Genomic DNA, 12,120 nt, shown 5'->3' on the forward strand with positions numbered 1-12,120 from the left:
TGTACTTGGAGAAGGCGAAAGTATCGCCGCCATAGCGCTTACACATTCGCTACATTTTCTTAGCACTTAAGCTTTTCTTCACACGTCCTTCGAAAGACGTCATACTCATGGCAGATGCGGGAGGCAATTGTGGGCACACACCTTCGCGAAACCCCATTTGAATGGAAGCTCGGGTGCATGAAAAGCAAAGCCACGGGGCTACACATGTGCTGTCCCACGTGAGCTATATCTCCATGTAGGACACACGAGAAAATAATCGAATATCGTTGCGGAGCGATTACACAGCGGCAATAAACATGTACAGTTGTAAACAGAGTGCACCGCGTGTCGACCTTACAGATTTGTACTTGCTACGATCGTCACATTCCTCTCCCACATACCGAAAAAGAGCGGAAGTCGCCACCAACAAGTTCACAAACCTCCCGCTTGGTCGGGAGGGCGCCACGGCCCAAAATCCCCGCTCGACGGCCGGTTGGCGGAGGCACACAGCAAATTTAGCAATACCGCGTGTGACCATTTCTGCCATTGGCGAACGGAACATGTCACGTGATCGTGACGGTCCGCGCACTGGCGTCGACTAAGCCTGCTGCCGGACGCTGAACCCAAATTTAGGCACACCGCGAGACTACGCTCGTGTTTCGAGTCATTTCGAAGCGCTTCACGCAACGTCGAGATCATGCGCTCGGCTTTCGAGTCATTTGCGAGTAACTGCTTCCCGAGTCGTTTCAAGGCAATGGTTGTCTCTCAGGTTCTCAGGTGAGATGCTGAGATCGTCACAGGTGACTGGGAGATGAGAACCCAAAACGCCGGTCTCTTTTGAGCCTCCACACCCGAACAGTCCGAGGTCTCCGTGCCTGAGATCATACGCTAGGGCGATTGACAGCCGTTCGCGATCAACGAGAACACCACAGCTGGTCGTCCACTAGCGCCGCCAATGTACAAGCACGTCCCTACAGGTTCAACACTCCGCCACTAGATGTCCCGCCATCCACTTATCCGCCAAGAGCCGGCACCGCGCGGGCGACCTGCCCCCGACTCACACACCTCGAGTCCCAGACGCCGGTCTTGCAGCCATTTCAAGTCACTCAACCCAGCCTTCGGACCACTCCAAGCTCCCACCGTTAGCTCGAGGTTCACCTCCAGTCGGGGCGCCTCCCCTCCTCGCCCCTCGCCCGGGGCCGCCGCGGCCGCCAGCCGCTACGGTTCGGCGGGCGGCCGCCAGGGCCCCGGCGCCGTCATGACGCTGACCGCCAGCAACAGCGGGTACGTGGCCGCCTCGTCCAGCGTGAGCACGCGCACCTCCTGGCCGCGCGCCAGCTGGACGGCCGTCAAGCCGCTGCTCTGCGTGTGACGGGGGGAGCGCTGCTCGTCCAGGCAGACGGCCGTCACCCTGCCGGTCAAGGCGGGCGCCGAATAAGACATACCGGTCCGTTGTGACTGTTTGAAGCATCTTCAATGACTTCTAAGCACCTTGTAGTCGATCACGAGTCATGGCTACGCGTGGCATAATACAACCGTCGTCACGCAGGCGACCCAGGCCTCATTTCACAGAGCATCCCGCCTTGCTGCAACCAAGGTTCGGTGAATGGCAGAGCGGGACCTCCTCTTACTGACTAGATCTTCCCGCTGACCGGTAGATCACCTCCCCACTGACCGGTAGATCATCTCTCACTGACCGGTAGATCATCTCCCCACTGACCAGTAATAATCTCCCAATGATCAGTAGACATCTCTCCACTGACCGGTAGATCGCCTCCCCACTGACCGGTTGATCACCTCCCACTGACCATTAGATCACCTCCCCACTGACTGGTAGATCACCTCCCCTGAACGGTAGATCGCCTCCCCACTGACCGATAGATCGCCCCCCCCCCCCCCCCCACTGACCGGTAGATCGCCTCCCCACTGACCATTAGCTATCACCTCCCCACTGACCGGTAGATCACCTCCCCACTGACCATTAGCCCACCTCTCCGCTGACCGGTAGATCGCCTCCCCACTGACCATTAGATCGCCTCCCCACTGACCGACAGATCGCCTCCCCACTGACCGGTAGATGACGTCTCGGCTGTTAGCCTGGCTGATGAGCAGGGGCAGCTCCTGGCGGACGTTCCTCCGCAGCGAGATCTGACGACGACTGTGAACCATCACCTGAAACACGGGCGTCAGCGAGGCGTCAGTGCCGGTCAGGTCATCACCAGGTCACCAGATGCCCACCCATCGTCTGGTCATCAGATCTCCAACCCTCAGCAGGTCACCAAATGCCCATCCATCCCCGGGTCATTATGTCTCTTACCCTCGGCAGGTCATTAGATGTACATCCATTACCAGGTCATCAGATCTGCATCTATCCCAAGGTCGGCAGATCTTCCAACTATCCCCAGGTCAGCAGATGTGCATACATCACCAGGTCATCAGATCTTCAGACATCGCCAGGTCATTAGATTTGAACCCATCACCAAGTCATCACATCACCATCCCTCGACAGATCATCCCACCCCACCTCTCACCAGGTCAACGCCGAAGTTGAAGCCCGTCCACCGCCAGGTGACCTTCTGTCGGTCCTTCAGCGTGCGGCCGCAGCGCAATGCGCATGCGTCAAACTGTGCCTCGGTGACGTCACGGCTCCAGCCAGGCTCGACCAATCCCTGGTCGAGTCGCAGCAGCGTCAGCCACTGGTGGCGATAGAGGCTGCGGACAGGTGGAAAGACCCAATCAGCTGCCCACAAATCTGGCGACTGTCGCAAGAGCCAATCAAAGGCCGGCATACACTTCAAGGAGGGCAAAATACCCAATTGCAAATTGGCAGATACTGACAATGGTGCCATCCTCTCACCACATCAGGCTGGACATGGACGAAACAGAAGACGTTCCGACACGTGACAACATGGCGGCGTCGCAATATTTGAACACCATCTGCCGCGAGTCACTTGAAGGCTTGCATCGACGCCCCAGCCCGCCCGCCGCCTCCACGCGAGTCCCACCCAACGTTGTCCGAGGTACTTCACACCGGGGCTGCGCCAGTGGCAATCAAATCTGCCGCGCCAGTGGCAATCAAATCTGGCAAGCATATCTCCACTCGTTCATGCACCTGCGCTCCCCAAAGGCTTGGCGCCACGAAATTCCAGACTAAATGACAATAGGGCTCGGAGACGTAAAGAAAAACAAGGATGTTATAAAACAGAGTAAAGACGGCCTGTACGGCAGTCAGAGGCAGTATTGATAAAGCAATGAGAAGAAAAATAACCACTAACAGTATGCACCCAAACCAAGCTACCGGACTAAGCCACGCGAAAATAATATATTTATAATAAATATACAAACAACATAACCCACAGAATGGGCTGGCCACAGCCAGAGCCTGCAAAACCTCAGCCAGAAATGTGCTGATAGTCCACATCTCCTGCAGCCCACACACAGTCTGCATCTCCAGCAGTCTACATCTCCAGTCCACATCTCCCGCAGCCCACACACAGTTCACATCTCCAGCAGTCTACATCTCCAGTCCACATCTCCAACAATCCACATCTCAAACAGTCCACATCTCCAACAGTCCACATCTTTAACAGTCCACATCTCCAACAGTCCACATCTCCAACAGTTCACATCTCCCGCGGCCCACACACAGTCCACATCTCCAACAGTCTACATCTCCAACAGTCCACATCTCCAGCAGTCCGCATCTCTAACAGTCCACATCTCCAGCAGTCCGCATCTCCAACAGTCCACATCTCCAACAGTCCACATCTCCAGCAGTCCACATCTCCAACAATCCACATCTCCAACAGTCCACATCTCCAACAGTCCACATCTCCAACAGTCCGCATCTCCAGCCTCGCCGCGCTGGTTCGCACCGCTCACCCGGCCAGCCAGCCGGGCGGGATGATGTTGTCGGCGTGGAGGACCTCGAAGTCGAGCGGGTGCAGCACCAGGTGCTGGTGCCGCAGCGCCCGGAACGGCGCCGCCAGCGCGCCGGCCTCCTCCGAGTCCAGCAGGGGCTCCTCCGCTGTCGCACGTGCGCGGCCCGGTCAGGCTGCGTTGTGCTACATCGCGTTCCGGTGCGTGCGATGTGGCTATAAGTGAGTAGGTGTCGTTCCTTACGCATTACGGTGGTGTATAGCGCGCCTTGCAGGCATTGCATTGCATGCAATGAATATGAAAATGTGAGGAATGATAGACATAACGGGAGACCAAGAGATCGGGAGGACTTCCTTGCTTACATCAAATACCAAATGAGACGTGCGCCATGGGCAAATCGTTGATGATGATGATGATTTGGGGTTTTAGGGTGCATCAACTGCTATAGGTCATGCATCGCCCATATGGGCATATCGTTGACACTTCGTGAACGCAGTGCATTGTGCAAGCTGAAACATCACAGACCCACACATTTTCCTATACCAGCTCAAGCCTTCACATAACCCAACCTTTCAACTAACACGCTTTAAAAGCGGCCCGATACCAAGCGGCCCAACAGCGTGAGCGTCCCAATAAAGACAGTTTCACAATACGCCAGAGGTGTCTGCAGAGGCCCGTCAGCCCCCTGCATCAGTGCCCAACTCTCATCAACCGACAATTGGTCGGCTGGCAGCTCGCCAAGAAAATCCGACCCGTACGGCCGGCTGCCGTGGGGCGGGGAACGGCACGTGACAGCCCTACTTTGTGGCTGAACGTCTCAAAAAGACATTGTGCGTTGACCCGCATCGCCCCGCTTAGATGATGACGCATTGACGTTGGCATCCAGCCCGTCGTCATGACAACGGCAGGCCGAGTGACGAGTCTCCACGGCCCGCTAGCGACACCGGCCGCGACACGACCCCTGAAACCCCTGACCCCGACACGACCCCTGAAACCCCTGACCCCGACACGACCCTGAAACCCCTAACCCGACACGACCCCTGCTCCGCTTCGATGATGACGTCCCAGGTTTCGGCAACGGTTTAAAGCAACTAGGATGATAAATGGGATTGCGACTTAGAACGTAAGGATAGGCTGGGGCCTTGGATTTGCATTCAATGAAATATCGCCGACTTACAGGGGATCTGATAGAGGTATTGAAGATTATCAAAGGGAAAGACAAGGTAGATCTACATGGAGCACTGGAAATTAGGCCGATACATTGAGGAAACCGGTTCCATTTAGCAAGAGGTAGGAGTAGGACTATGAAGAGGCAGATGCAGTTTAGCCAAAGAGAGTGAGCTATTGGAATGTGCTGACAGACGAAGTTGTAGGAAGTCCCTCTCTAACATTCAAAAACTAACTGGACAAGTTATATCGGTCTAAAGATCTCATTTATACCTAAATCTATGCAAGCCAGGGGATTAATTTGGAGGATGAGTACGGAACCTAAGGTAGGCCAACCACGATAAGCCCTTGTGGCTCTTTGTTGGCCGGACATATTTTTGTCTTCATGCTTTTATGACGTCATGACGTTGTCACCCACCCCGTCGTCATGACATCGACAGGCTGAGTGACGAGTCTCCACAGCCGGCTAGCGACACCGACCCCGCCACGACCGCTGCAAAACACCCGCCCAAAGCGCGCGAGCCCGCTCACCGGCCCGCTGCTGGAAGAACTTGTGAGCGGCAACGACGGCGGCACTGCCACCGCCTTCCCAGTCCGCGCAGAGGCGCAGAAACAGCCACACCTTCAGCACCACGTACAGCGAGAACTCTGTCTGGTGCACCACCAGCGCAGGCGAGGCGACCAGAGAGCTCAGCACCGCCGGGCTGCCGGAGCCGAGGTGCTGAGGCGCACACAAACGCACGCGAGTGGTATCCGACAGGGCCGCGCTACTGGTGTCATCTAGCGGTCACAATGCAAAGGTGAGCCGCCTGAAGCGCCCGTCGACGGGTCTACGTTCCAAGGTCCACCAAGCTTTCCCGACCTGACACGTCGCTGACAAGTTGCTGACAGGTGTCACGTCGCTGACACATATCATGACATCGTGACATGACGTCAAGACATCAGGTCGTCACTCGGCACCGACCTGACCTGCCGCAGCACCGACGGCTGGTCGTTGACGTGCGTCATGAGGTTGGTCTCCAGCCAGCGCTGGCAGCGAAGTTGGACGGGGCGCAGGCTGTACGCCGTGGCCGCCTCCAGGAATACGATGGCTGTCTGCCGCCACGGGGACAAAGGCAAGGTCAGATCAGGTCAGAGTGAGGGCGAAGCCCCGGTAAACCACCACACAGGCGCCCGGTCAGGTCAGCTCAGGTCAGGTCGGGTCGGGTCGGGTCGGGCCGGGTCAGGTCAGGGTAACAGAGGCCGATAGCATCATGTGCTTTGCCTGGTCGCGGTTAAGTCAGGATAGGGAAGTTCGGTTAAGGCAGGATAGGTCAGATCAAGAGTAAGGCATGGCAGGCCACTGTACCGTGGGACGGGTTCGGCGGGGCCGTCGGTCTAGTCAGTTAACGATGAGCCAGAAATCCTCCCCGCACGTTTTGCCAGCTTCATCAGGCCAAGCCTTGCAAGGCTGACTTAAGTTTCTCTTAAGCAGGTTTCCAGCCAGGCTAAGCCAGGCAAGTACGATGTCAGGATAGCGTAAACCAGATCAAGTGCCCCAAAATAGGGACGTGCGACAGCGGAGCAGGACGCGTTTTTCAAGACTGGACATGGCACGGATCGCACGGTAATATCATTCGACAATATCGTACGGATCGTTCGACAATACCAGACCTCGCCTTGACATCAATTTGCACAAATATGCACACACCAGACCGCCCACCGATCCAAGAAAAGCACTTTGTCACTTCGGCCTCACCTGAACATTGACGCAGGACATCATCACCTCCCCGCACTGGGTCAGCAGGCCGTCCAGCTGGAACAGTGCCGCCGCCGCCACCACGCTCACGACGTCGGCCGGTTGCAGCTGCACCTCGTCATGGTACAGCGAGCCCAGCGCCGTTTCCAGCCCTGGCGGCGACAGGAGGAACTAGTGGCGCAGCGAGCGGATCCCGTCTGCTCCACCGATTCCTGCTCGCTCTCGTCTGCCGCGGCAGTTAGACAAAGTCCAGCGCTTATTACGTCGGCATGGACGCAGGGTGCTTCCTGGCGACCATGGAGGTGGAGAACCTTCGAAGCGCCTGGACGCGCTTCCTGCCTGTTCCGAGGTTCTCCACCGGGTGACCTCGGTGTCAATGCCTGCCAAACGGTACGGTCAAACTAAAACAGCCTTTGAAGCACTATAAAAACACTTAAAAAGCTTAAAAATGCTGAAAACACGTCGCTAAACAGGCTTTAAAAACGCTTAAAACGCTTCGGATTCAACGCACCCGTTGAGCTCGTGGTGAGTAACAAGTTAGTTATTTGTTTAACAGGTTAGTAATTTGTGTAACAGGTTAGTAATATGTGTAACAGGTCAGCTAATTTAGTAACAGGTCAGTAACAGTAACAGGTAAGTAAGTAACAGGTCAGCAATAACAGGTTAGTAACCTCTGTGATGCAGCTGACCCCTATGTACGTGACAGCGGCGGCTCCTGACCCCACAGTGACCTTGTGACCTGAGCGACCTCACCGGCCATGGTGATGTTGGGGTCGACGATCTCTATGCTGATCTCGTTCTCCCGCGCCTCCCGCCAGTTCTCCGAGAACATGCTCTTGAAGTAGGGACTCTGCGAACGCGGCGCATTAGGCGTCAGTGGCGCAGCTGGCGCCGTGGCAGACATCGAGATCGCGGACTCGAGTTCAAATCCTGCGCGGCGCACACCTGAACGACATTGCTCAAACCGTCGTGATACGCTGCGGTGACATTCTCGTCGATTACCCGGACGTGGGCATTAATACGGCGACGCACGTAAAACGAGGTCTCAGATACAGTGCACAAGCAAACGAAACACGATAAACAGTCGCCGCGCACCCTTTATGGAATGCCAGCGACCGCAGTGGTAATGGGAGCGTACCGGGACCGTGGCGCCACCGAGATTCGAACCCGGGCTCCCACGTGGCAGCCGTAGGCGCTAACCACTCGGCCATGACGCCCCCTGAGCTTTGTCATAGGTTTTGCAAGGACACACATTAAAGGTTTTGGCTATTTTTTTAGGTTAAGATCTGGACACCTGGACCACGACAGCCTCGTCCCCTGTACCGGATCGAGCCCATTGATTTGCCGACTCGTAACACTGTTATGTGCATAGCGCAAAACAAATTAACTAATCAGCGGTAAAAAAGCATGACCTGCGTGCCCCTACCATGCGCAATTAAAAAAACCTCATTCCATGAACGCTTCAATAGAAGCTTTGTTCTTTGTATATTGGGCTGGCTTGACCGATGCATGCCGTAAGATTTCTTTTCGTGTGACCTTCAGGGTCGCACGGGCTAACCTCCGTGTCTGTATGATCTAGCGTTGCTAGTTGACTCTACCCTTGTATATATTAGCCAAACGCTTGAGAAGACCCTCAAATAGCCTGAGCATAACCACGGCGGCATTCAAGGACGCGGCTGTGACGTTGCTTACTCAAGACTTCACCCGCCCTCCTTATGAAGCCGCCGGTCACACATGTGAACAGCAGAGCCGCGGCTGGCGGTGCAGCGCCGCCGGCCGTGCGCGGTTACAGCCGAGGTCAGGCTCCCGCCAGCGTGCGACGGAGCCGAGCGGCGCGCCCTGGGCCTGGTGGACGGGGAGGGCGTCCGTCAACAGCCCGTCCTCCGCGGCCTACGCCCGCTCGTGTGTACGTTGGAAGGGTGCGCGAGTCCCGGGCGGTTGTGCTCACAAGATGGAATGCTCCAGCCCCTGCCTGACGAATCACAAGAAATGGCGGATGTGTAAAATTAGTACCCACGGCTTTCCGGCGCAAAGATAATGGATACAGTTTGCATAAAGTGAATTAAGTACATCAATACCACATGAAAACGTTACCAGAATCGGTAACATAAGCGACGGCTTCGGAGCATACCAAACTTCTTCAGATGGCGCCAACTGAAACTCTTGCGCTCGATGTTTCGAATATCACGGCTTGTCTAGCCACTGGCTAAGGCACGCGCGTAGAAGGTTGATATCTGAACATAACAATGTTTATCCGACCCTTCAAAGTTCGAGAAACCACGCGTATGCATGGTGCCGCAGTACCAGCACAGAAAGCGTCCACTATAACGTGGGACCGGTCGGGTCAGGCGGGCAGGAGCGCCTGTTTCAACTCAGGACATTAACGACGACAGCGAAAATCGAGTAAATATATCCTGTGATGGCCTACAGCTGGCTTTCAAGAATACTGGGTTTCAGCTCCAGCTTTTCCGACGCTAGTAGTCTATTGCGCTGAGACCAACAGCCCCTTCTGTAACGCATACAAGACGTACTGACTACGCGAGAAGATCAGGCAATCGTGGAGCTACGCTGTGAGAACGCTCCACGCCCCACGCTACACCATGAGAAAGCTCCTCGCCCCACGCTACACTATGAGAACGCTCCTCGCCTCACGCTACACTATAAGAAAGCTCCTCGCCCCACGCTACACTATGAGAACGCTCCTCGCCTCACGCTGCACTATAAGAAAGCTCCTCGCCTCACGCTACACTACGAGAACGCCCCGCGCCTCACGCACGTGCCCACCGGGCATGCACAGGAGCCGCACATGTATGAGCCACTCGTGGGCATGCACACTGCCTGGAAACATCGAATGTTGGAACAAATAAACCAGCCAGGGCGCTGCGCAGCCAGATGTGCTGCAGCATGTTTAGACAGTGTGCACTCTCCGCCGACAGGCCGCCAACCAGGGCACGACCGTGAAAATGAAAAACCAACGCCTCAGCTCGGGCCTCAGTTGTCCTCCGGCCGCCGTCCCAGCCGCCCGCCGCCGCCGCCGTCCGCCGCCGCCGCCGCCGCCGTCCCAGTCGTCCGCCCGCCGAAGCCGTCCCAGCCGCCCGCCGCCGCTGCCGCGCCCTCCACGGCCTCGCCGCCGTTCCGCCGTCATCGCCATGCGCCTGCTGGCGACGCTGACCGCCGTGCTGGCCTGCTGCGGCGCCGCCGCCGCCACTCGCTGCTTCGCCTGCCGGCCCGACCACCCCCTCTCCGGCTTCGAGACCTGGCCGGGCCTGTCCGGGCGGCCGGCCTGCTCCTGAGATGGGCCCCGCGATCGACGAGCGCTTCGCCGTTGAGTGCGACGCCACCGGCCGCGGCTGTCTCAGCGTGCGCCGCGGCGGGCAAGTCCTCCGCGGCTGCTTCCCGGCGGCGATCGACGAGTGTCATGGCAGCATGTGCTTCTGCACCGGCGACCTCTGCAACGGCGTCACCTCGCCCGTGAAAGTGGAGGTGGACCGGTTCGTGTGGTCGATGTCCGGCGCGGGGGCCACCGGCGCCAGCGCGGTGGCCGTGCTGCTCGGCCTGCTGCTGGCCTGGTAGGCGGCCGGCGATAAGCGACGTGAGGTAAAAGGGCGAGAGGAAGGGGAGTTCTGCGAGGGACAAGAGGCAAGGGACGAGAGGAAATGATGAAGAGACGGGGAGGTTCCACAAATGACCACAAGCAAGAGGCAAGAGGAAAGAGACGACGGGTGGGCGAAGTTCCGCAAGCGGCCCGAGGCAAGGCAACAGAGGAAAGGGACCAGAAAGCAAGGCAAGTGAGGCAAGGGACGAGAGGTAGGGGAAGGCCTGCAAGGCACGAGCGGCGAGAGAATATCTGCACGGGACGGGCGACGGGCGAGGAGGGTGCGCAGAGGTGGACAGCAAGGACAAGTCAGCGCTGGGCAGATGGGATCACCGGGTATGCGCTCCTGAGCCCTAGCTGCGATCTCTTCGGAGAACCAGCATTGTGCTTTTGAGAGAACCAGCTGCGCGTCCTTGGGAAGGACCAGTCGTGTGCTCTTGGGAGAACCAGTCGTATGCTCTGGGGAGAACCAGTCGTGTACTCTGGGGAGAACCAGTCGTGTACTCTTGGGAGAAACAGTCGTGTACTCTTCGGAGAACCCGTCGCGTATTCTTCCCATAACCAGTCGCGTACTCTTCGGAGAACCCGTCGTGTACTCTTCGGAGAACCCGTCGTGTACTCTTCGGAGAACCCGTCGTGTACTTTCGGAGAACCCGTCGTGTATTCTTCATATAACCAGTCGCGTACTCTACGGAGAACCAGTCATGTACTCTTGGGAACTGTCGTAACAGTTGGGGATGGTCTTCAGACAGAGGGCGCCTCGGATTGCCGGCTGCAAACAGAGGCGGAACCTCCGACGCTCTCGAGGGACTGCTCTCCGCCAGGGAGAACAATGTCCAGCAGACTCACTGTCCGGGCGCGGTGCTGACCGGACGTGCCAGTGCTGTCCGACATGGACATGGACGATGCGCCCCTAACAACATGGACGATACGGCTCTGACGACATGGACAGTACGGGTCTAATAACATGGACGACAGGGCCCTAACGACATGGACGATGCAGCCCTAACATAGACGATGCGGTTCTAACGACATGGACGATGCGGCCCTAACGACATGGACGACGCGGCTCTAATAACATGGACGACACGGTCCTAACAACATGGACCGTGCGGCTCTAACGACATGGACGATGCGGCCCTAACGACATGGACGATGCGTCCCTAACGACATGGAAGATGCAGCTCTTACGACATGGACGATGCGGCGCTAACGGATGGACGATGCGGCCCTAACGCTCTTGCCGTCATGCCCCACGATCGATGTTGGTGTGTTCGTCACGGTCATAAATACAACACAAGGTACGAGGGTCTTTGCCGCTGAATTCATTTTGATCGGGGTCCGGAGAGCGTGTCTGAATTCACTAGAAACGAAATCCTGACGAGATGGGCACTTTGTAAACGTAAAAACAAGGCGGTACTGGGACCCAGTCTTGAAATACGTTTGATTGTCTCTCCCACGTGCAACGGTCAGCTGACTGCAATGGCGAGTCGTCTCGTGGAAGTCATAGGCAAAATCGTCTACGGTGGAGGTCTAGTCGTCTCGTCTACGGACAAAGTCGTCTACGGTGGAGGGCGCCAGTGTCGTCGTCCTGCGACGTCGCCACGGTCTAAAGCGAATCTCGTCCAGGGCTCCGAACCCAATGGCCCGACGAGAAATAGCGCGCTGGTAAAAAAAAAAACTGAAGAAAGAGAGAAAGAAGAAAGAGGAAGGAAGGAAAAGCTGCAGTCGTCCGGTCGGAGTACCAGCTATGCGGGGAAAA

General features: G+C 56.9%; 1 protein-coding gene across 1 annotated transcript; it reads right to left on the bottom strand.

The window, feature by feature from the left end:
- Window positions 1-376: 376 nt before the first annotated feature.
- On the bottom strand, window positions 377-9,669 carry LOC119092375 (protein germ cell-less). The gene is made up of 9 exons (XM_037215341.1): window positions 9,637-9,669; window positions 7,517-7,613; window positions 6,764-6,915; window positions 5,990-6,120; window positions 5,557-5,729; window positions 3,862-4,006; window positions 2,511-2,691; window positions 2,051-2,151; window positions 377-1,390 (listed from the first exon to the last, which is right to left on the bottom strand). The coding sequence occupies exons 1-9, from the start codon at window positions 9,667-9,669 to the stop codon at window positions 1,198-1,200; spliced, it is 1,206 nt and encodes a 401-aa protein (XP_037071236.1). The 3' UTR covers window positions 377-1,197.
- Between the last annotated feature and the right edge of the window lie 2,451 nt (window positions 9,670-12,120).

This window comes from Pollicipes pollicipes, unplaced genomic scaffold (genome assembly GCF_011947565.3).
Source record: "Pollicipes pollicipes isolate AB1234 unplaced genomic scaffold, Ppol_2.1 Scaffold_1600;HRSCAF=1878_pilon_pilon_pilon, whole genome shotgun sequence".
NCBI lineage: Eukaryota > Metazoa > Arthropoda > Thecostraca > Pollicipedomorpha > Pollicipedidae > Pollicipes > Pollicipes pollicipes.

Excerpts from the sequence above, each read along its gene's own strand:
- LOC119092375 (XM_037215341.1), bottom strand. The coding sequence starts at position 9,669 with ATGCTGCAGCACATCTGGCTGCGCAGCGCCCTG. Across the intron at positions 6,121-6,763 it reads TGTCCTGCGTCAATGTTCAG|ACAGCCATCGTATTCCTGGA; the intron begins GTGAGGCCGAAG and ends CCGTGGCGGCAG. Across the intron at positions 1,391-2,050 it reads AGCCGAGACGTCATCTACCG|GGTGACGGCCGTCTGCCTGG; the intron begins GTCAGTGGGGAG and ends CTTGACCGGCAG.